Raw genomic sequence first — 23,945 nt, 5'->3', positions numbered from 1 at the left:
TTTGCAATACTGAGTTCTTGAAGCAGCCTGGTTTGGCTGGAGATTGTATTTTGGAGAAGAGAAATGGGACACATCTTGAGCACTCTTAAAACCAGGATGAATTCTGCATGGTAGCCATTTGCAGCTTTCCTTGTAAATGATGGCATGACATGCAATGTCCTTAAAGATCAGATACCACGTTCCTAATAGTTTGCTGTAATTCCCATACTATCTGCCATAACCAGGGTGGAAAAAAAAACCACCCAAAGTGACTGTACTGCTTACATTTTCGAATATCCAACATGAGGTATCTGTCAGGGACTTAGTTTGCACGCCATGGGTACCCCTTGATGTCTGAAACTGCTAGAAAAGAGGTGCTCAATGGGCAGGGATGCCCCAAATCTATCAAACTGGTACAGTGGAAGAAAACCATGAGCATTGCACAAACACGTGGTAAGCAGCGTGACAGACCAGCCCTCCAGCGTATGAAGACAACATGGAAATACAGTGCCTTAGGCGTGAGATGGCAGTGATTTGCAGTGAACTCTAAACCGAAATGATTTGTACCTTTTGGATCTCATATGCATCTCCTTCTCTGGAATGAATCTTTCCTTTGGTTTGAAGAGGTTATCTAGCAGAGGGAAAATAAAGTTAATATTGGAGGAATCTGCGTTTACTCAAATTTTAAATGTCACGTTCCATGTAGTCATGATACAATATTTCTGATTAATTTTTGATGACAAGGCTGGATCCAAATCTCCATATTTCAACAAAAAGACATTTAACATCTTCATCTGGAGCTGAATTGGTTTCTGAAGCTGCCCTACAGAAAGGGAAGGATGGAGAAGACCCATAGCAACCAGCTTCGTTGCAAAGTTCATTTATTTCAATGGATGTGACTTTTTTCATTGTCGCATGCAGCTGTGTACACCCTTTATTCAGATCACGAGCCAGCGAAGATTACTGCTGTATCAAGTGACCCATTTTCCCGACATACTCATGCAAGCAATTGCACCCGTGCACACTGGTTGCATTCTCAGCTGATGCGTGTTGGGAACCTGGCCTGGTATGATCATTTCTGATTCAATTTACACCTGTTTTGCAGGGCTATGAATAATTATGCCAAGCATTAGGAGGAGGAAAATTATATTACTCTTTCCTGATCAAATATGAAGATATCTGCAATAATTCCAATCAGCATTTCCCTGGATATGGGAAAATAATTACCAATCTTAGCAGTCGGTGAGTCTCAGGAATAGGTAATTTTAACACCTTCCTTGCAAAAATGGCCTCTGAACGGGAAGGGATGGTGTTTGTACAAGGTGGGAAGCCAGTAAATCCGTAATCAGAACTGATTTTTGATGAAGGAGACTGTGCCTAACCACATTTATCAGGGAGATGAGGGAGCAGAGGACTGCTGCCTGCACAGCTACGTTATTTAGATTTGCACCAGGACGATGAAAGAAAAAGTGGGGAGACGGGGCAGGGTCCCCTCTCCGTACGGCACAACACATCCAGAGGAGGGGAAGGAACATCCCTGCGGTGCACGAGCTGCTGCCCTGATGCACACAGGTGACGTGGATAGTTGTAACTTCAGCTTCCCAGTCCAGGTGTAGGGAAGAAATGGTTTTACGTTCTGGTCTCTGAACACAAGGATGACCAGAGCGTTGCCTATGCCCAGCCAGGTCTGGGCACTGAGGACAGGGGTATGGTGCCCTGCGTAGTCACACTAATCTGAATACCAAAGGTATTTGCCAGTATCGTTGCAGAAGATAAATATATGTGCAAACTTTTAAGCCCTTCCATTTTCCAAGGAAGTTTAGAAGAGATAATATATATCACAGCAGGCACCACGCCGGCCTCTTTCTGCCATCTCACTGAAGAGACAAAATACAACAAAGGCAGAGAAGTAAATACAGAGAATAATTCGTTCCAGAACTGCCCAGTGTAGACACTGGCCCTGAACGGACCCAGCAACCACTGCCCAAAAAAAGACCCTTTCCCCACCAGCTTTGTTTCCCCGCTGTTTAAGACACCAAATGTTTCAGGGATATTTATGGGAGAGGTCTCAGCAACCAAACAGCCTCGAGCAGCTTACGGGGCTACACCTAGAGGCAAAGTCATACTCAGATTACCGAGTTTCTCAGGAAAACGCTGCATGTCCTTTAAGATCACTGTTGTACCTCGATGTAAAAACAAAAGGGAGCTTTGCAGCGGTTCCTGTTCTGAACTGGTACAGTTTTCAAAACACAGATCGAGAAAGGAAGGGAGGCTGAGAAGCCTCCTCTGCATGAGGACTAACTTTTCTCCACTCAGCGGTTGTCTACACTTATTCATGCTTATTAAATCTTCAGCACACACAAGCAACATGCTCAATTTGCTAGGAAAATATAATTTGCCTTTTATTTATTAGCGGTTTTATGTTCGTTTACATGGTGATTAACTTAAAAGGAATAAACACTTGGATGCTATTGCTGTCCAAATAACCCTGAAACTTAAGAGAGCAGATTGCCCGTGGCCTGAACAGTCCTGGCGAAAGATGAGGGTCCAGGGTCATTGATTTTCTGGGACCAGTGTGGATCCCAGCACACTCCAGAGCAGCCTCAGCACAGACCCTTGCTGCTGGAGGTTGCACACCTCATTCTGACAGCTCCTGATTGCAGGATGCATCCCCTCCCGCAAGGCATGTCCTCTAACCTGGAGAACAGCACTGTATCAGTCTGAAATCATGTAAAACCATCACTATGGGCTCTCTGCAGTGCTAAAACAAAAACAGGAGGCACTTCTTGCTGCACGGCAAATTCGGGCATCTTTTTTGTCTGTGTGCTAATACGGTCCTCAGTACGAGATCCCTGGTGCCACAACCAGTTCCTTGCGTGTTCCCACGTCCTTGGGCACAGAAAAGCAGCTGAGGGCACTGGAAATAACCCCCCAGCAGAGACCTGCACTACCTGCCCCAAGCCCTCACACGGTAAGTCGAGGCGGACCTCTCCCGAGGTGCGATACGGTCAGACAGCGTGACCGGCCAGCACAGCGCCTGGGTTTTATGGGATTTCCTATGTACTGCGAGTGACATCTGCTCAAATTTATGAGCTTTTATTCCAGGAATTCTCAGATGTAGGATTTCTGGAATAAAACTAATTGTTTTAGGGATCCCCCTGCCTTTCTCCTAAATAAAAGCTGTTAATGACACATCAACATTTCCAGACCCCCGTGCGTAGCCACCAGAACACGCGAGGGATGAAAAACCCAGCTGGGGACCTGCAGGCCTGCGACCTATCTTGTAAACAGCATGACAAGCTAATCTGTATTTTTTCTGAGACGCTAAGACAGGCTGGCCTCTGTGTTTGAGTCGGTGGGAAGAACCGCAGAGGTCGAGAGCTGTGCGGGTACCGGAGCGTACGGCTGTTCTTCCAGAATATTCCTCTCCTGATGGCACAAAAATGGTCTTGAAGGGCGTCAGACCCATCACTGCCCGTGATCCTGCCTGGAACTGGAATGTGGCTGTGCGGGTGGCTTTGAGGGAAGGATTAAAAAGAGACTCTGGGGAAAATCCTCCAAGAAAAAAAGAATCTACCTTGGTTATAAAAATACCCTTTGTGAAGCAGCTTGGAGTCAAAAGGTTAACACTTAGGGGTAAACATTGGTGTACTATCTCTCAGCTCACTCTCAGGTCACTATGTATAAGAAAAAAAAATCACATGCAAGCATCAAGCAGAAAGAAGGCTAATCCTTGATGGATTTTAGGATTAGAATTCAAAAATTAACTGAAAAATAAATAAAAACTGGTCTAAATGAGAAAATAAAAATCATACATGCATTTAAATTTTGTTAATATTCAATACTGACAAGAAGGTATATTTCAAAGTGGAGGAGCAGCACACATTCAGAGCTATAATAACCTGCCAAACACATCACGAAGACCTGAATTAACATTCTCCCCTACCAAGTGAAGATCAAAGTGGGGCATAAGGTGGACAATTCCCCAGGCTGATAGTCTTCCAAATTGCACTTATCAAAGTTCCTTATCAAATTTTATAGCCTTGTATTACTTTTGGAGAAAAGTATTCTGGAGTATAGAAAAGAAGGGACTTCAAAGCAGACATTCAGCATTTCCAGTGATGTGCCACAGTTACTTAGAAGAAGGTCTGGACAGATAGGCATGAAACACTTCATTGGTGTTTTATTCAAACCTTGTGAAACTACTGAGCTTCTGGTATTTATACCAGCACTGTGTGCAACAGTGGTCTGACATCTCCACAGTGGGAGAAAGAAGCCATTTCAGCAAGTTGTAAATGAAGGTAAATGGGTCATCACTGTAATATATTTTAGCTAATGCTAAACTGCACCTCAGGCAGGATGAGTAACTTTCCTGCTCGGGAAGTTAGTAAATGTTTAGACAGAGAACAGATAAAATGATTGTGTTGGAACCGTCCCCTGACTTACTATTTACCACTGAATCACTGAAACACTTAAAAAAGAAAAAGAGTGGTAAAATGTATCAAAGGCTAAACTCTGCCTGTCAGAATATACATACATTTTCCCCTAACATGAATGCAAATTCTCAAAGTTTGTTAGGAGCTCAAACGTGCCTTTGAGGATGTGTTTCTAGTCCCCGAAAAGCAAAGCACTGGTAGTGGTGGTTCTCTAATTAAACTGCTTTTTTTTACTGAACTGAAAAAATAATTCACCAAAAACCCATTCACCCAGAGAAGTCCTAAGATTTAAAAGATGTTTTTAAACACTGCTTTTTTAAATCAACAGTCCCCTAAAAAATAAATTAGCCTTGAATCTAAGATAAATGTCTAGGTGGCATTCAGCTTAGCATGTCCATAGCACTTGGCTGGGAATTCATCCAGAGAATATAAACTAGTGCCTACACCCAGGGGTGCTGCCCAACTTTTGCACATTGTATGTCAATGACTTCATGCAATGAATTACTTCAGCTGCAGTCAACAGATGAGGTTTTGGTGTTATTTATAAAAAATGCAATAACCCATTAGTTAAAGGTTTGATGGTAAGACTGTCTGGACTTTCTGTTCATCTCAGAGAAATGCTGAAGCTCAAAAGTGGTCCTTCACCCAAGAGAACCTACAGGAAGGTGGTTCATGGGCTTTCCAGCCGTTCAGGTCTGTCCTACACTGTGGCCATTGAGACTTCTGATCCTCCTTAATATTTCAGTCTTAACAATGGAAAACATCACTAGTATCTCTAAAAAAGCTGTAAAGTTTACAGGTTTATGAAAATATTTTCATACTAAATTAATTTGGGGCATGATGCAGGAGATTTCAGTCGCCTCTGACTAAATGGTACTTGAAGATTCATGGATTTCCTCCAGAAAAAAATGAATTAGCATCTCACCTGGCCTTCCTAAATCATTCTTGTTTGATTAGAGCATGTAGTCTTAAAAAGCATAAAATTTCTTTCAAAAAATAGCAATTAATGTAGAAGGTGTGACAGATCTTGGTAAATTCATCAAAAGATTAATTTAATCTTTGGTAAAATTTCCACCAGCTTCTTAATCCCCACTTCTTTAGTTTCAATTTCTAATCATGGGCGAAATCAGAGCTTTTACTCCTGGATTAAAAAGACCATCATCAAAATTTCATTTTTCTGTTTGGCTGCTTCAAGACTCCAATGAAATGATCACCCAGCAAATTGACCGAACTTCCTGAGTCACCCATTATAAGGCATATTGTTTCAATGCTGTCGTCATCCACCCAGAAAAATCTTCTTATTTGAAGGTTTTCCAATTTATTGCCACCTTTCTTGCACAGAGGCTGGCTATCTCCCTCCTTCACAAGGATGAGGGCAGGGAGGGACATGCTGGTCACCCCATTCACAGCATCACCTCCTCCCCTGTCGTCCCAGGGAGTCCGAGCATCAGGCTCCCGAGGGACCGTGTCACCCACTCCCAGTGACCTGCAATGTGCTGCCCTGTTTAGCTGACTCATGGGCACTGCTCTAATCAACGTGATGAATAATAATATCATAAAAATAGGTCATTCCTCTTCCTAATTCAATTACCTGACTGCAGCTTAGTCTTTATTCAGAGCTGTCAGCCTTAACCAAGAGGCCAGGTGCCTCCAGGATCAGTGGCACTATGAGTTTTGATGGGGAAAAGGAACCCGAGAAATGGCACAACTAAAGTCACACATGAACAGCGATGGGCTGGTGGCTGCAAACATCTCCTCAGCCGCCAATGGCGTCCGAAGACCAGGAGGATGCACGTTAGCAGCTGCAGGATTTGCCGGCTGCACGCTTATTGCAAATTCTCTGATTGCCGTTTTCTCCTCTCTCTACAGTCCCAATAAAAACCTCCCTGGCGTAGAGCTTCTCAAGAAACCAACCCCTTGAAAACACAAACAAACAAACAGCAATCCTCGCCCTCCAGGCTTTTGCAGTTACAATAAAGCTTTTTGGAAAGGTTTAGAAGCACCACTGAGGAGGTATAAAATTGTTTCCAAAATATTACTAAAGATACAGGATTTGGATACAAATCCAGAGAAACACAGCAGGCACCGCGGTAGGGGTTGAATGGTAACATTCAACTTATATTGCCATTTCCAATGAACCACCACCCTCTCAAAGGAAAGGAAAATGGAAGGTACGAAAAAACCATATGTGCCTGAGAAATTTTTTTAAACCTCGGAAAGTGCTTGTGTACACTAAGATCACAAGGCTGTTCATTATGCAGATTTAAGGGCCTATAAACAGCTGGTAGTCCTGTCACTGAAGTAATTACATTACGGTTTTAGAGATTTAAATCCAGTTATTTGAACATTGTTTCTATTCAGTTCGTCACAGTGGGATCTCTAATTTGTTCGACATAGTCAACAGCAGAGTAGTCTATCTTGGACTAATTAGCACTCTCGAAATTTAGCAGTACACATTACACAGCACAAAGGCTAGCGTGAGAGTTGCAGGTTCTCCGCCTTCAAAGTGCTCTTGTGATGATAAAATCTTCTGCCGGATAAACATTTTTGTTTTTCTAAGATTACTTTCAGAATTTGTAAAATCCTGCTCAGGAATTACAACTAAAAATGGTAAACAACTTTTTTTTTTTTTTTGGCGGATGAGAAGGTAAATGGAAACTGCACAGATGTTGGTATTTATATAGAAATGATGTTGAATAGCGATTATTTCTTTCTCCTACAAGAAACGAAAGTTGCAACAACACTGTCAAAACATTGGAAAACCGTGCTAGCTAATAATTTCATATTATCAATAAAGACACTTTAGTCAGAATAATCTCAGGGGAAGAAAAATCTCTGAAGGTCATTGCTCTGGCTGGAAATTATTTTGTTGAAATAAAAGCTGCAAGTCCACAGTGAAGTGCATGTAACAAGCTTATTTCAGAGAGATATTGCAGCAAATATCTTGGGCTGCGGTTTAACCCCCATTTATGCCTGCATAAAGACAGGCTGCCACCCGAGGAGGCAGTCCCACCTCTCCCCTTCTTGTGCCACCTTCCCGTGCGGGCACGGATGCGTACGTGGGGAACTGGGTCAGGGAATATCCTCCGGTGGTGGAAAACTAATCGGATAACTAATGTTATTGCCAGTGCTTGCAGCAAGGATGCTGCAGCGACTTGCTCTGCGAGCACCTCGGGGTTGCACAGAGACACTCGACTCCTGCCCGGCCACAAATGCGCTTATAATCCATCCTTGGGGTCACTGTGTCGGGGTCAGTGGAAATTAAACTCATCAGAACAACCTCCTCTTACAAAAAAGACCATTGGAAAACGTATGAGGGTGTGCTGGCAATGAGCCCTATGAACCTCAGAGCCATAAAGACCTCTACCTCCTCAAATCCCAAAGACATAAGGAAAGAGAAAAAAAGAGAAAGGAGGAAACTATCAGACTGAAAAAAAACCAACCACAAGATCATACCCTGAAGCCTAGTGGTGCCATCAATACAATGCTGTATACTTAAGCAAGTTTCCAGGTTATCATTTTACCCTCCTGGGTTCTTAATTTCAGATGTTGTTTCAATGTGTGATGTTGTGTAAGAGCAGCTGGCGTCCTGAGACCAAGAAACCTGCAGGCAGGCTGCATTTGGCAGAGATTTTTTAAGACTAGCAGGGAGAACAGGAGAACCAGTAATACTAGTACCAAATAAAATACCAGCGGCTATGAGGACATGGCAAAGCAACTGCCCTGCGTGCACAGAAGTGTGAGGTGCCCAGTTCCCTTGACTTCTAATGACGGCTGAGGTCTAATATCTGTTCTGGCCTTTATAAGTGACTGCAACAGACACAGGCTTTCAGATGACCACAGGAATATCCATGGTGACATAGGGAGGATGTACGGCAGGTCTGTGCCCTCTGATGTCACCCAGTGCACCCCAGGCAGCTGGACCATGCTGGAAAGCACTGGTTGGGATAACACAACACTGAGCCTCAGCCACCAGCCCCTGTCCCCGGCTTTGGTGTCACAGTCAGCTGCTCTTGGACCACGACCAACTCACGACCAGGCATAGCCGGAGATGGAGGTGGCATTCAGGACTTTCTGTGTTTGGACCTACAGACACAACTGAGGATATTTTTCCTTTTCTGGGCACTTTGTGATCCTAGGGTCTCTACCTGTTGAAAAGCTGGCTTTGAAATACACGGTCAGGGATGAACCCTGCCATGTTTCCTTTGCTCAGCTGGCTTTGGCTGGCAGACAGCTTTTGGTGTCATCTGTGCATGGGTGTGGTACACGAGCAGCCCTGGAGCTCTGTTTGGGAAGGGTATGGTCTCGGTACACCCATAAAAATGGGAGGCTGGTCCCAAGGGAATCGGTGCTGCTCTCCTCCCTCGCCATCTCCCACCCTCCCTCTCGCCTCCCCCGCGCCCGCTCATCCCATCACAACGGTTTGACGAGCTGGATCGGTCGTTTGATCTGATAAAAACTCAAAGAGGGAATCCTAATTTAAAAAAAAAGTTAATTTAAAAAGCAGCGTCTGCTAGATCCAGCTGAAATATGGGGGCGCAGATGGGCCACGCACAGCGACCGAGCAGGCGGTGACACTGCTGCTGGTGCCCACAGCCTCCCTCACACCAGGTCGTAATGTGAAATGGCATCTTTAAATCACTGGGATTTTGATGTCCACTTCCCATCTCAGTAAATGAAACTGTGCTTGCATCCCTACCTGGACTACAGCTACGTTTTCCTTTCATTTTACTTTTGTTTTCTAAAACACAACACAAAATCCTTGCTTTAAAAGCACATTTTACAGGCTAAACTGGCTTTTCCAGAGAATACAGAATAATGATGACAACAAACGATAACTTCTCTTGCTTCCAGCTTTGGGGGCAGGCAGAAGGGAAGGAGAAGGCTGTGACCCCGCTGTGATCCGCAGAGACATCAGAAGGAAGCCAGTGCTCCTGGCGAGCACGAGGGGAAAGCTCTCGCCTCTTCTGCAAGAGGCATTGCAACTAGAAAAGCTTGGGAGCATCTGTAGGAAACAAAGATCCCCCACTCTGGGACTCATTAATGATAGTAATCCTTCTGCACAATAGCATCCACCAGGAGAAGTCCTAAAATACCAATTGTCAGGACTCAGAGCAAATTAAATATACTCAGTACACTCCTACAGAGCCCTCTGAACAACAGCCTACACAGTTGTGCTTTATCAGGGATCTAGGATTTCCAATATTAATTACAGTTCTGCTTAAATAACAGACATGTGACACTTCTGTCATTATAAAAATAGTAAGATCTCACAAACAGAATATTACATGTGGCTACGTGAAGGCAGATGAGTTACAGAAACTAAAGATTCTCTTTAGACAAATTTATCCTTAATGACCAAGCACTAAAAGAGGGAAATGGTAATTTACTTGAATAATTAATGAATATATTTCAATATTATGCTTTTATTACTCATTAAACAAGCATAAAGATTAATCTTTAATTATAATATAAGGAGAAATAGGTTTAAGCCTTCATTTTTTTGTTTCGTAAAGTATTTGCAGAGTGGTTTGGGGGACTTTCGAAGATGACCAAACAAAGGGGGAGATACTTACCACTTCTTCTGAGATATATGACAAAGCCTTGGCCTGTGCCACTGCCTGCTGGGAGAGCTGGCGCGGAACCCCCAACAGCCCAGGGCAGCCCAGCCTTGAGAGATCCGAACCCAAGTAAATTAACTTGGATAATTGAAGTGGTGAATGAATTTTATCAGCTCTTTAAAATATAATTCATGTTTTGTGCTTTGTTTACTTATGCTTCTTTAGCTCTTACTGTACAACCTATTACGTATCTGATGGAAGGTAGACTCTGTCATACCACAATAAACGGCACAGCTGTAGTGATAGAAATTGGTACTCTCCAATGCAAAGCATGCCAAGAGCCCCCAGATGGGGACTGCGCCCAGCTTTCCTGCACCCAGTCTCATTCCCCAGGGAGCAAAAAAACATATACATGTTTCCCAGTGTTGAGGACATCAAAGATTTTCTTTCCTGCTCCCTCCAGGTGACCCATCTAGTTGTTTAATGTTTTCAATTGATTTACTTTTCAGTAGAATAAGATGGCTTCAAACAGCCAGGGATTTAAAAGGAAAATATAAAAAGGAATGCCAACCAAACAAATAAATCTTTTTCTTTAGTCAACTGAATTAAATAACAGCCAGATGGCAATTAAAAAAAAAAAAAGAAAATAAAAACAGAAGTAATTTGTTTAACGTCTTGCGGCTAGGTAATATTTACAGAGGTGCTATTGGGAGGGAGCTGCGAGGGAACTTCTCAGAGAGAACTGCTTTACTCACTGGATATCGAGTCTGTTTACCACTAGGGTAATAAAACAACCTAATCAACCTGAATTAGGGAATCACAGAGTTTAGATCCATTGATTTAGCAGCCTTGCATAGAGCTGCTGGGCAGACAAGCATTGTCTCACAGCTACCTCACTGCTGAGGGCTTCAGGAGTCAAGTGGCAAGTCCACACCTGAAGCTGCTGAGAAGACCGGACTGGGGCTTCTACTCCCAAATTCCACCCGTCCCCCTACCTGTCACTTCTCTCCCCAAACTGGTCTTTCTGTGAGCTGTGAGAGGTATGAAATGCCATTTATTGCTATCACCTCCATAACTAGCAGTAAGTTGTGTCATGCCGAAGAACACCACTGCACGTGAGAATGACAAAAAGTCCCCAAGAAAGTCTTCTACCACTGCCATGGACAACACCTCATCCCCACTAACCCGTCTCTGTGCTTCAGAGACTTTCTGCTTTGAGCATTAGGATGGATGCTGGAGCAGGGTGAAACAGGAGCAGCGGGTCTCATATTTTTTCACAAAGTTAATATGGAAATGCGATACACGTGGCAAGATTTCAAAGACAGCTGCAGACCTGGTGCTGGTCACCATTCAACTTACCGCTGAGAGGGTGAGGAATGGTGTATTGCTTTTTTTTGCTTGCAGTGGATGTTGAGGACAGCTTGCAAACAAGCGCTCCTTGGTTGCTTGCAGGAGCGTTGCTCTGCTGGGCTTTCCTCAGCCGGACCATATTTTCAAGTCTCTTCAGCCTTTCTTGGGAACGAGAGATGAACTGAGGCTTATGGGTTTCTAGCGCTTCCTAAATGAAACAGAGAAACCGCTTCTTGGTTTTAAAAGAATTAAAAAGAAGGAAAAAATGAGGTATGCAACTAACTGGGTTCAGTAAGAGATTATCAAAGAAAATGATTGCTTGTCCGTATGAAAGTTAGCAATCTGCCTTCCCGTCTGTCTTGACTTCCTTTTACTGTTAGAAAGCTGCCTTGGTGTGAAATTTCCAGATCAGACAACTGAGAATTTCTGAACCCCCCCCCCCCAACTTTCAGAAAACCTATCCAAAAGGTTTTGAATTACGTATTTTTAGAAGTTATCCAAATTCAAGTCCTTGATGTTTTGCCTATTTCCTTGTCTCACCCCATCTCCGAAGCAGCTTGTCACTGACAGTTCACAAACTTTCCTGTTTATTTAGATTGTCATGCAGATCTATTCATGAATGATCCAGAAAGAAAATGCTTTCCAGTCAAAGGCTGCTTCAACATTTAGGAATGTCTTAGGACAGAAGACAGGAACGGAGATTGGTCTGCAACACGGGCCAGAGGAGAAGGCACGAAAACACATCTGCTGCTGGGGCTTCGTATCAACCTGGGGTCACATCCACACCACATCCACCACTCGTGGCGCGGGATGTCGTGCGCGTTGGGGAAATTGGCAGTTTCAAGGTACAATTTCAAAAGTGCCTTTGGGAAATTTGTGAATCGCCAAACTTTTACCAGGTTCCTCTACAGGATGGGCAGGTGGGGCTTAGAATGGGGAGCTTTTACAACCAGACAGCCAAACAAGTCTTGGCAGCTAATGCAAGCTACCAAAACTTCGTTGGAAAGGAGAAAAATCAAGGAAATGTGAACTTCTGGCCTCAGCCACTTCCCAGGGAACAAACACCATCCATTAAAAAAAAAAAAAAAAAAAAGGAAAAAAGAAAAAAGAAAAAAGGGAAAAAATTAAAAAATAAAAATCAATCCCCATATTAACAGCAGCAATAACAACAAATTGATATTTTACCCGCAGCGTCTGTGGGGTTGGTGGAGTTTTCTCAGTCTGGGAGCCAGTTTCTGGCCGGGTGAGCGCATCGTTTTTCTCTCGAGTAACATCTGGCGAGCGAGCTGTGGATAGTGTTACCCTGCTGGCTCGCTCCCGCTCATCCTCCTCCTTGTGCTCCTTTATTTTGTCACTTGAACCGCAGAATTCATAATCACCTTTGAGAGATTTAAAAGTTCATTAAGAGTGCATGGTTAATTTTTTATTGGGTTCTCCACCTCATTAGACATAGAGGGCAATTTCTGAAATAAGAATGCCAAGGTATTATTAATAGGCCTCATTAAGCAGAATAGATCAAATCTAATCATAGGTGCTACTCACTGCCCTGTGACACCAAGAGTATCTTTCACATTAAGCCAGACATCACACTGAAGCATAATTAAAGCGCTCGGATGCTTAACTCCACGGGTATTCACTTCCCAAAAGCAAGACACTTCTGTAACACAGTTGCATCATGGAAACCAAAGGATATCATGCTGCGACTTGCAGTTTGAGTTCATTTCAATTTATTGCACGTATTGTAGGAAATAACATCTTGTTATGGACCTTAATCACATATCGTCTCTCTTTGACCATACTGAGACTTTCATAAACACTAGTCTTGTTTTTTTATTTGCTGATAATACGGTTTGCTTTCTATCATTTCTATATATTCATTAGCCAGTGGAAAGAGTCCATGAAAAAAAACATAAACAAAAGGTTAATGTGCATTATAGCATATTATTATGAAAGCTGTCAATTCACATTGAGAAAAAAAGATTTTCTACACTTATAATTAAGCTTTAATGCTCTATGACTTATACTCCCTGCACAAATTAGGACCAAAAGAGGCTATGTGTTCAAAAATCAGAGTTGACAGATTCTCATTTAGAGGACAGAATTAATCCAAAATAACAAAGGAACTTCGGAAGAGCTCCATGTGAACTATTTTGAAAAGTCATACTGGAGTACTTCTTCCTTGCCAAATAATTTGATTTCTAGAACTAAATATCTGGGAATAAAGCCCATTACTGTTTTATTTCAATTTTTGGTTACAATAAACTTAAAATATTTTCCTCTTTATGACATATTGTACATATTATATTGTACTTATAAAAAATATTAAAATGATCTGCATTGGGTACATTTGCCTTATAAAAGTTTGAACTGTATTTCCTCCCTAATACTGTTCTTGTTACCATTTTGGAAAAAAACGTGAAACCTGTGAACATGAAATTAAACCGCTCGATAAGCCAGGTTTACAGAGATGTCAATTAACTTTATCTTTGATAGATCTCGGTGGCTGCTTTACTTTTGTAAAATTAAGTCACTTCCAGTTAGTGAAATGGCATGATTTAACTTCAGGCACTGAAAGCAGAATGTAGGCTTCTCTCATCTAAACGGGTGTTATATTCAGTAGCTTTATAGTCAGTAATGAAAAAGTTTTGCCTACCTGCCTACAAAAAACCTGTAAGACAAAATGCTGTAAGAAAAAAAAAAAAAAGGCTATATGACCACTATAGAATTTTTAAGTTATTCTTGGAGTAAATTTCTCACAAACCTATTGAAACTAAAGCTAAATTAATCTATAGTATATTAGCAGTTGTCTTCTGCAAAAATACATTATGCATGAATACAGCTGCTTGTGCCATCTCCATTTTAGCTATGTCAATAAATGTTGGAAGTAAGACATCCCAACCAGTGCTGAACTAGAAGAAATTATGTTTTACATGCTGAAACCTTGTTGATAATCAATTGTTAAACCTTTTCTTTTTTTTTTTCTTCATGACAACCTCTCCAAACAAGGTATTTCGTGCTATGCCTGTGCACCACATAGTTCAGGCTGTTGTGTCAAAAAAAAAAAAAGTTTGCAGTAGTGAAAGAAAGGTACCAGAACAAGGTTGTAAAAATAACCTCACTTCTGGTGTTTCTTGGTTGGACTGGGAATGCTTGACTCTGCAATTTTAATGTTTTTTCAAGATTTTATTGAATCTTCTTACAAAGTAAGCCTATCTTTCTCATTTTAATCTTGTTTTCTATTAACCATAGCAATGTATACAGTCAGATTAGTTGATTGATCTCTCACCAGATGACTCATACTCAGCACTTAAAGCTGGACAAAAATGGACTGACTTTCCATTATTTCACTTTTTTCTTTGAGACTGATCTCATCTTATTATTGAAACCATATTCCTAACAACCACAGTAGGATTTGTACCTTACTTTTTAGGAGCTGGTTTTGCCTGTGAACATTTTCTTCCGAGAGGATCCTTGATGAAGCTTTTATATTGCACATACTACTGGAGACAGATTTTTTTGGTTTCAGGATGCCCTGTGCTTGGATCTCTTTGGATCTGGAGGTGTCTTTGCAGGGATCTCTCTTTTTCGATGAGCCATCGGTAGCAGCAACGATTGCCTTTCTGGATGCTGTATCTGGAAGAGAGCCAGAGGCCGTTCCGCTGCTCCTGCCCATGGTCCGTTGCTTCTTCTTGCTTCCTGACAGCATTTCTGTGAAAGACAGAAAAAACAAGCCCAAATTCTGTAACACGGGAACATTTTTCTTCTCAGTCCTCTAGTCCTCATAATTTTTATTTCCTGCAAAACTGCTTTCAGTCGTATATTTTAAAAGTTGTAACTGATACAAATTTTATCATGGCTGCCATGCAGCTGTACTGCAACAAAATGTTACCGATAGAAATAATCACAGAGGATACTCTTCATAAAAATAAACTGCCGTTCTAAATAATATATACACGCTCCGATGGGCAGCATGGAAGGAGTCAAGATACCTCTGACATAAAAGGTATGCTATGTGTCTTTGTCTTGTCTCTTATTCACTTGAAAGGAACATTTTAGGTTGGTTAAACCTGGTCAAGATTATAATTACAGATCCAAGAGTGGCTATGATGAAAACTGAGGTCCAAGTAGTTTCGGATCAGGGTTTTCACCTCTCGGTAGCGGAGTGGCTGCCTCAGAAGCATCACCCATCTCCAACCTTTCTAGTCCCTGTTCTACCTCTGTGCAAAGCTGCAGCACGAACCAGCAGCAAAAAGGTCCGATTTGTACAAGGTACGCTTTCCCCTGAAATCGTTGTGCTGAGAAGGATGTTGCACAGCAGCTACAACTGCAGGACCCTGCCATGTCAAAGGTGACAGAGCTGGCTGGGTAAGCTCTGTGCTCTGCACACCTTGACAGATGATTCAAGCTGACCACCGCTACTGCCAGCAAAACCCTAGAAAACTGAGAGTGTGGGCAAATAAGCGCACAGAAGTGTCCATTTTTCAAGGCACATTTTAGACAGAGTTTTGAAGGGAGAAGAGGTAGAACAGTAAAAAAAAATAAAAAAAAATTAAAAAAAATCAGGAAATGAAATCCAAAGAAATACGGACAGCACAGAAAGGGCATCAGGATCAGGAAGCGGGAGAGAAAGAAGGAGCAGATGGGAATTATTTTATGTCCCTATAAACCACTTGGCAGTGGTTCCCAGTAGGCAGGCACCCACAAGGCCATGCACACAGCATGACTCTGCTCTGTCTTCTTAATCGTGCATAAATTGCCTATTAGCAGTCCTAGTCGCAGGCTGACCCGGGACCTAAAGATTTATGTAGATGGAAATATTCAACAGCTATTAAAAAATTCTGAAAGAAGGAAAAAAAAACCAACTGGTTTCAGACCTAACCATAAACCTAAACAAACCAGGCAGGGATTGTCCCGTTTGATATTGTGGACATAAAATGTTTAATAAATGACTGGTGTTTCATGGGAAACACTTTTTAAAAAGCAGCCACATAATTCTTTTCTCTGCTGACTCATTCTCAGCAGCTGCCCCTCTCTAAACACTTCTTTCCAGTGTCTTGGCTGAGGACAGAAGGAAGATTAGAAGTATTTTTCTCCTTTGATCCAATCCATGAGAAAGGGTGAGATGGCACATCACGCTAGACACTTCCTTATCTCATAGTCATTAAGTAAAATTGGATCCTGCAGTGCGGTGCGGGAAGTTTTCAGTTCACTTTCCCAGTCCTTAGTCCACTCACAATAGATGAGAAATATTCTTTGCCACAAAATTATTTTAGTATGCATTTTAGTGATCTGAATGACTTATATTTCTTTTTGGTCATCCTTTTGGTATTTCTGGGGAAATCAGAGGCATTAAGGTACAACATCTAGTGTTTTCCCTTTCTGTTCAGATTAGAAAGCTTTTAACATCTTACGTTTCTTTCTGTAAACTGGACTGACCATACAGACAGGAGTCAACTTCTCAGGGGATTCTCTAGTGAGGGATCCCTAAAGATCAGCATAGACAGAAAAATTAACTTTTTTCTAATTAACTTCACTGAGATAACTCCCATCCTAAGCAATTCCACAGGCATACAGAAAATCTGGTCAAAGCAAGGAAGTTCACACAGAGCTCCCAAATTCTAGGCTAGCATCCAAGCTCTCCCTCTTCTCTCTGGTATAACTTATTTTTCTCCTCACTTTTCACACATTGCAAATATTTGCCTTATCTTTTGTCAAAACTTAGCTCTCTTCTCAGATGAAATTAGTTTTGATGCAAATACTCTCAACAAACTGGAGAGACCCTACCCTGCACATACACTTAGCTGGAGTTCATGCGTATACAGTGACCTGTTCCCTCATTCCCTCACCCATCCCATACATGCAGTTACACGCTGTGTTTCTACAAATGCTTTGTGACATATAGAGGGAAAAAACCTTGGGACGGATTAATGTGGTCATGGGCATCAAAGAGTGTTTGTGGGAGGAGGTAGAAACAGGCAGCATGGTAGAAGATGAAGAAAGCAGCAGGTAGCATTAAGTAACTGCAGAGCGGCAGAGAAGGAAGTCTTTTCACAAAGGCAGCCAAGATACTAGAAGGATAGAGGGGAAAAAAAAAGAGGGGAGCTAAGCCACAGAAAGAACTTGAATGGAAAACAGATTATCTCTTTAAATCATCTTTTAAATTAAAGTAGTTTACTGGCCAGCAGAAAGCAGAGAGGAGAAGAAAAGAAAGTGGAAAGGAGAAAAGAGTTTCTGCTCAGCCAAGGCAGCATCACACTAGGAGATAATTTGCTTTCATATCAAGAAACGGTCTGTGCAACAAATGTGTGTGTTGTGAAGCCAAACAGCTTCTTCGCTGAGATTGTTAGACCGCTCAAACCACTGTTGTGTCCCCAGAGAGGTTATTTGCTATGGCTGGGCATTGGTATCCAAAACTACAGAATGCATCGACAGGGTGGTGAAAATGGGCTGCAAGGTACCAGAATAAAACAGTGGAGACCGGAGTGAGTGAAGGAGTTGTCTGTAAGTCACATTTCTCCTCTCTAACGTCTTAGAATATGGATCTGAACAAAAGAAAGAAGAGTTGCCTGGAGTATTCACACTCCATTTACTCCTAACTACCAAACTAGCTATTTGTGGATATTGGCTTCCAAGTGTAAGTACAGTAACCTTCAAGAACTGAGAATTAAGCCCCAGGAATTTTCTTACATATAGTGCAAATGGAGACAGCCTTCCTTCCTGCACTGCACCCCTTCCCTGCCAAAAGAAATGCCACCAGTGACATTCTGCCCGTAAGGACTGGGGATTCCCGCAAAGATGTGGATTGGAGAGAAAGAAAAGCAAGCCATGAACAAAACTAGGAATGGGGTCTAAGATTAAAAAAAAAGATGATGGCTACTTCTTAGCATTTCATGACAACAAAAGGATGTCTAAGAAAGAATTAAAGCAAGATTCCTTATGAAATTCAGGTATAAACCCACTGCATCCTTTCTGCATGAAAAGTGTCTTCCTTAGATCTTGTACTAATATTATAACTAAATCTGAATCCTTATTAGATTCACAGTATGGTGGGGATTTTTTTTTTTTTTTTGTAGTTAATTAAGGCAATAAGAAAAGGTGCAGCTTTGTTCTTGTCTAACATGGAAGGCAATCAGAATAATAATGGAGCCAATTTGGTAAATTCTTTCCTCTAACTCCCTCTTGAATTAACCTTTCACTTCCAAAGGTACACCCAGGTGCAGCCAATCCCCAGGAAAACACAGCAAAGCAAACCAGACATGGGCTCCAAAGATCAACTCCCTCATCCTCAGAGCAGCTGTCAATTACCTTAACTAACAAATGCAGATGCAAATGATATTTAGAAAAAAAGAAAAAGGCAAAGGTACTTAAAGGTAAGATCACAGAGTTTCACTCTGTACATTCTGGAATCGTTTTTAATATACTGTGTGGGGAATTAGGACTGTTACTCTCATTAAGACTATCTGGAATTGTATATCTAAATCCCCACGCACCAAACTTGAAATATATATGCCCCTCTGAGAACAGCTAGAATTGCAACTGGATGACTAGCAATATATGTTTTTTCTATTATCGCAGCTGAAGAAAGACTTTAAAACTAATGAACAAAGACATGCAAGTGTAATGCTTTGGGAGATACAGGAGAACAAAACTTGACGAAACAGAAAGCTGAATGACTCTGTTAATAAAATTCAGTGAATATAGACCCTAGCTGTAAAAATTCAGCTGCATATAGGAGAAAAAGTTAAGGAAGAACATCATAATTACATTTAGAGAAAAGTCATTATTGCCCTATGCAAGAAAGAAAAAGACAACAGTTCAGTTTTTAAATAATGCCTTAGTGAAAACCATATGATATTGGAGGAGTTAAAAATATTCTGTAAAACCAGGAGTAGGTTTTCAAAAGCTCTTTTTTTTAAAGAGTCCTTGATCTCTGAGCAAAATAAGTATATTGTTTTACTGTAAAGTATCTTTTTACATTTTCCTCCCTCTCCCTTCAGGGGGTTTTGCTAACAGGAAGTGACCCTGCATTACAGCAGGTTAAACCTGCTTTTCCTTGAAACACGGACAATTCAGGCAAACATACCCTTTTCCGTTGTTACTTCTTTTTTTTTTTTTCACTTTACAGCGGGATAATGCAGCTTTTCATACTTTCGCATAACACTCTTCCTAGCGTTTCAGCGTGGGTTTTCAACAATTCATGACAAAGTGCTGCTTTGGAATTGGCCAAAGCTCATTTTAACAGATGCGCAGCACCACAAATCCTCCGCGACCACCAAGCAAGCCTGACAAGAGGTGGCTGGGGAAGGAGACACACAGCGTTGATTCACTGTGTGTCATTAACGAGATCAGACATCCCCACTGTAGGTAGGCTTTACGTTATAGACCACCTGCTGGTTTGGGTTTTGGGATTTATTTTTTTTTTAATTTCATAAAAGCCCCATGCCCTGGGCTGCTGAGCTCTCCCAGACCTCCGTGAGGGGAGCTAACGCTGCCAATACCCCAAGCAGAGAGGAGCAGCAATTAACAGTCTTTTACTGTAAGAAACTTCTACCTTCTTCGAGATTTAGACCCAGGTGTATGTAGGCGTAGGTTGTACAGAGCCCACACACGGCTCAAGCAGGCAGGCAGCGATCCATAATCCCAACCAAGACTCCAGCCTCCTGATGACAAAGACTGATGACTCAATTCCTATCATGAATCAAGTATTACCACTCCTAAGCCATACGATCTCAGATGTAAGTAAACAGGCCACATCATCTCAACAGCCTGGTAACACAGAAAAATGGAAACACTGAGAGCATTGACAATATTATTAGTTATTTCAGTGTTTGTCAAGGGATGGAAGATAGGATGGATAATTTATTGTTCAGATCACTGCCAAGGAAAAGACATCACTTTTGATCAGTCAACAAGCTGCAGTCAGCAAGGAGTACTACAAAATTCAGATGTTTTTACTAAAATTTCTGCTGACCAGCAGTGAAACCTCTGTCGCTAACCGCCTTCTGATGTTTGTCAAATGACTCGTTTGCAAGACGCAGTGTCAGCCGCTGTTCAGCATTAGCACCCATAGAAACTCTCCGAATTGCAAAAAATCCTGACAGTAGTGTAGCTCTTCCCATGCTCCCTGATCCAAATGCAATGCTTAATGAGGTCTTGGATTTACCTTTCAATAAAAAAACCTGGGGCTGGATCCTGAAGGACAGGGCTGGGCCACGTCCTTAGCTCCATTCCCAGAATTGTCAAGACCCAAAGTCGAGGCAAGTTTGCAAGCTTGAACTGAGAGAATCAGCCAGACTGTTACTCCTGACGAACATGTCACTGTACCTATACTAATGCTTCTTCAAACAGCCCTGCCTGGTGAAGCTAAGGCTTAATTATCTTTGCTATATCAATAACACCTCAAGCTAAGAGTCTAGATTAAAAAATTATCTCTAACAAAAAAGGTTGGGTTTTTTTCTAGCTAGCTCTTTTGTTGTTTTTTTTGGTTTTGTTTTTAATGGTGTTGACAGCTGTGAACACATTTCTCAGAAGGATGATGCTTTCTTTTTGCAAAAGCTAATATTTGACTGTAGAAAGTTGTACACGTTTGAAAGAGAAAGCTTATCAAGTGTACCTAAGAGCTATTAGGCTCCAAACCTATAATCAGTCCAAAGTAGGAAGAGCTTCTTGATGTCAAGAAACAGCTTGTTTACAGAAGGCTTTTGGCAAAATTAGTGTAGTCCGACACTTGGCTTCAGAGCAAACAATCCCATAATGCAGCTAATCAACGGCACCTAACAATAAGTCTCTCAGTGGTGACTGCCAATTTATTTTCTCAAAACATTTTGCAAATAATTAATCAAACTTCTCTCTTGGTGTTAAATAAGGGAACGCCACTTATTTCAGGGAGCTAATGGGTAGCAACGTGCTACTCGGGACAGGATGTGACGCACCGACGCCAACTGCGCATGAAGACGCTTGGTGGAAGAAGACCGTAATTTGCAATGAGGGCACGAACAAAAAGGAAATGTTCCTGCCTGGCACCTGCAGGAGATCATCTTACACGCTGATCACGAGAATGTATTATCGCTGCAGAATATTTTAGTGGTCAGGAAAGAATCCACCCACATGATTTGATTTGCCTGCTTGCACCAGTGGGTTCCCAATACCCAGCTGGTCGACAATAGCATTTGTATATTTTGCTAACATTTTTCCCCTTTGCTTCCTATGTGCTGGGACAGGTTAAAAGGAAAAATATTCCCTTTTCATTAAACCTTTCATAATTTGGAGGTTGGTCAAGCACCTGGTAATTATTTTCTCATTGAAGATAATCAGTCTTAGATTTCAGACTCATGTCTCAAATCATCATTGTTTTTCTTGTCATGCCTTTTTGGCCGTGCTATACCAAAGCCGCATCTTTAACAAACCCAACACTCTCAGACAATTAGTCCTTAGACTGAGATGATCTCTGTTCATATTGTTAAGAACCATGGAAGTGGTTATTGAAAATACTTTGAAATTTGCTGCTGCGCTTTTGAGACATTCTCTGTAACATCCACATAACAAAAATCTCAGAGTTAGACATCCATGTTTGCATTTCAAGGATGTCATGCTGGAAGCTATCAGGCACTATTGCAGTGACTCAAGGAGTAATTTGGTGCAGTGTGGCTTTAAAAAAAAAATCAGGATGATTCAGAACATTTAAATGGTGATTTGCAGGGTAAGAAATGTATCGACCACTTGGTATTCTCATCATGTCAAAAGACACCTAGGTGTTCAGCTCTTTCTGATAATTTACCGCAGCCAGCCTGAGCCAAGTACTCATTTCACAGACTGCAGAAGAGTTGCTCCTCGTTTAAACCAAGTGTGAATAAGGGGAAAATGAGGCCCTTTACTCCAGTGGCATTATGCGGTCACTGAATCCACATAGCCCATCTCTTTCTCTTAATCATTATTCTAATGTTTCTAGTATTCAGTCCTCCACTGCTTGCCCTGAGTGCTAATGAGTGACTTGCCCCCTCCAGAGTCTTTCACTTCAAATTGTCTCACATTCTTACCAACTCTTGACAGCTCAAGATAGAAACGTCCACCCTGAACAAGATGGAAAACAGCAGAAAAAGCAAACCCTTAATTTTCACATGCCAAAACAAAGAGAGCTGAACTTTAATTTGGATCTTCAGCAGACAATATGATCATCTCTGGGAAAATGATTCTAATTTATGAGTGAAACTCATAGAAATATTATCCATAACATCATTAGCAGGGCAGACATCCTTCTGTCTCCAGGGCCCTCCAGAGAAGAGAAGGCATCCCCCCCTTCTAAAAATGAATAAAGAAGCTCCAAGAGAAGGAGAGGCAACTCCTATTGCCCATCACACAGGTTGGGGTCTGTCTCGAAGGCTGGCAGCATCTTCCAGAGTCACTCGTAACTGAGGACTGCCAATTCCTCACTGAGTTTTCAGCATCTGTAAGGACCAACTCCTCAATTTCTCAGCATCTGATACAGTACATGAAGGTCACATTGCAGTGTGACACAGACCCAACGACACAAAACGTCTAGACTAAGGAAAATTGACAGCCTCCTCCATTTTAAATTTATACCAGATGAAGTGAAACATCAAAGGAGCTCCTTTTAATGGGCTTTTTGGCATGTGGTCCTTTGTTCTTAACAAGTCGGCACCAGCTGCTATGTCCATAATGCCAAGTCAGTAACGTCCCTGGCCAGATTCTTGGCTGATGTAAATCAGTGTCACTCCTCTGAAGGCAGATATTTCTATTGGTTGACATCAGCTGAAGATTTGGCTCCTCATCCTTAGCAGGTGCAAGCTAAAGTAAAATCTTCTGTGCCATATTTCACATTTCTGCTGTCTTCACCATCACTACTGCTGTACACATTCTCAGGATGGAGAGTTAATTAGCATCAGCTGTAGCTACTCAAGTTTCTATACAATAAATTCCATATTGTAAGGAACAGCTTTTGTCTAATTATATCTTGTTCATGTATACATTATATATATATTTCCCACACACACTAATCTTGTACTCTGGGTCATTGAGTGGTGACTTTCCCATAAACAGAAGATGAGGTGAGAACACCAGATAGGCCACATTCATTCATTGCAATATTTCAAATACTATTTAATAACTGAAAGTAAATACTATTAATAGTCTTCAGTCTTAAGATAGCCTACATTAGCCCATCCTGATTACCATGAGTATATATTAGTTTAAAGGTGACCTAAAAATATTTCCTTGATATACAAACACCTCAAATACCAGGGGCTTTTCAATGGGTATTTAAAACAAAAACATTTTTTTGCTTTGCAGGTAGCAGCATATCGAAATCCCACAGTGCCAGCTGTTCTGATTTTAATCCAGTACAAGTGTGTGTGTGTATATATATATATATATAGACATGCACACTACATAAAAAAATTAAAATAGCTCTTGAAACAAATTAAAGTTTAGTTATTTACCCTTTCAGCACTTGTTAATAAAACTCTTGTTTGAGAAGGACACAGAAGCCTATAATCATCTGGGGCCATTCAACATCCCAAAAGCCCAGATCCCATCTCAGTTTTTCCCATTCACTGTCTTGGGCTTCTTTAATTAAGTAAATTATGCTTTCAAGTCACCTGCC

The 23,945-nt window shown here is 41.5% G+C and overlaps 1 protein-coding gene across 1 annotated transcript in view; it reads right to left on the bottom strand.

The window, feature by feature from the left end:
- LOC104840765 (chromosome unknown open reading frame, human C10orf90) overlaps positions 1–23,945 on the bottom strand; it is a 65,444-nt gene that overhangs the window by 2,240 nt on the left and 39,259 nt on the right. Inside the window, 4 exon segments of the mRNA XM_010581958.1 lie at positions 547–610; positions 11,336–11,534; positions 12,512–12,705; positions 14,750–15,034. Coding sequence (XP_010580260.1) covers positions 547–610; positions 11,336–11,534; positions 12,512–12,705; positions 14,750–15,034 — 742 coding nt within the window.

Source organism: Haliaeetus leucocephalus, unplaced genomic scaffold, assembly GCF_000737465.1.
Source record: "Haliaeetus leucocephalus isolate CR32 unplaced genomic scaffold, Haliaeetus_leucocephalus-4.0 Scaffold830, whole genome shotgun sequence".
Taxonomy (NCBI): domain Eukaryota; kingdom Metazoa; phylum Chordata; class Aves; order Accipitriformes; family Accipitridae; genus Haliaeetus; species Haliaeetus leucocephalus.
Note: the sequence above shows the minus strand (reverse complement) of the source record. Positions and strands in the feature narration are given on the sequence as shown.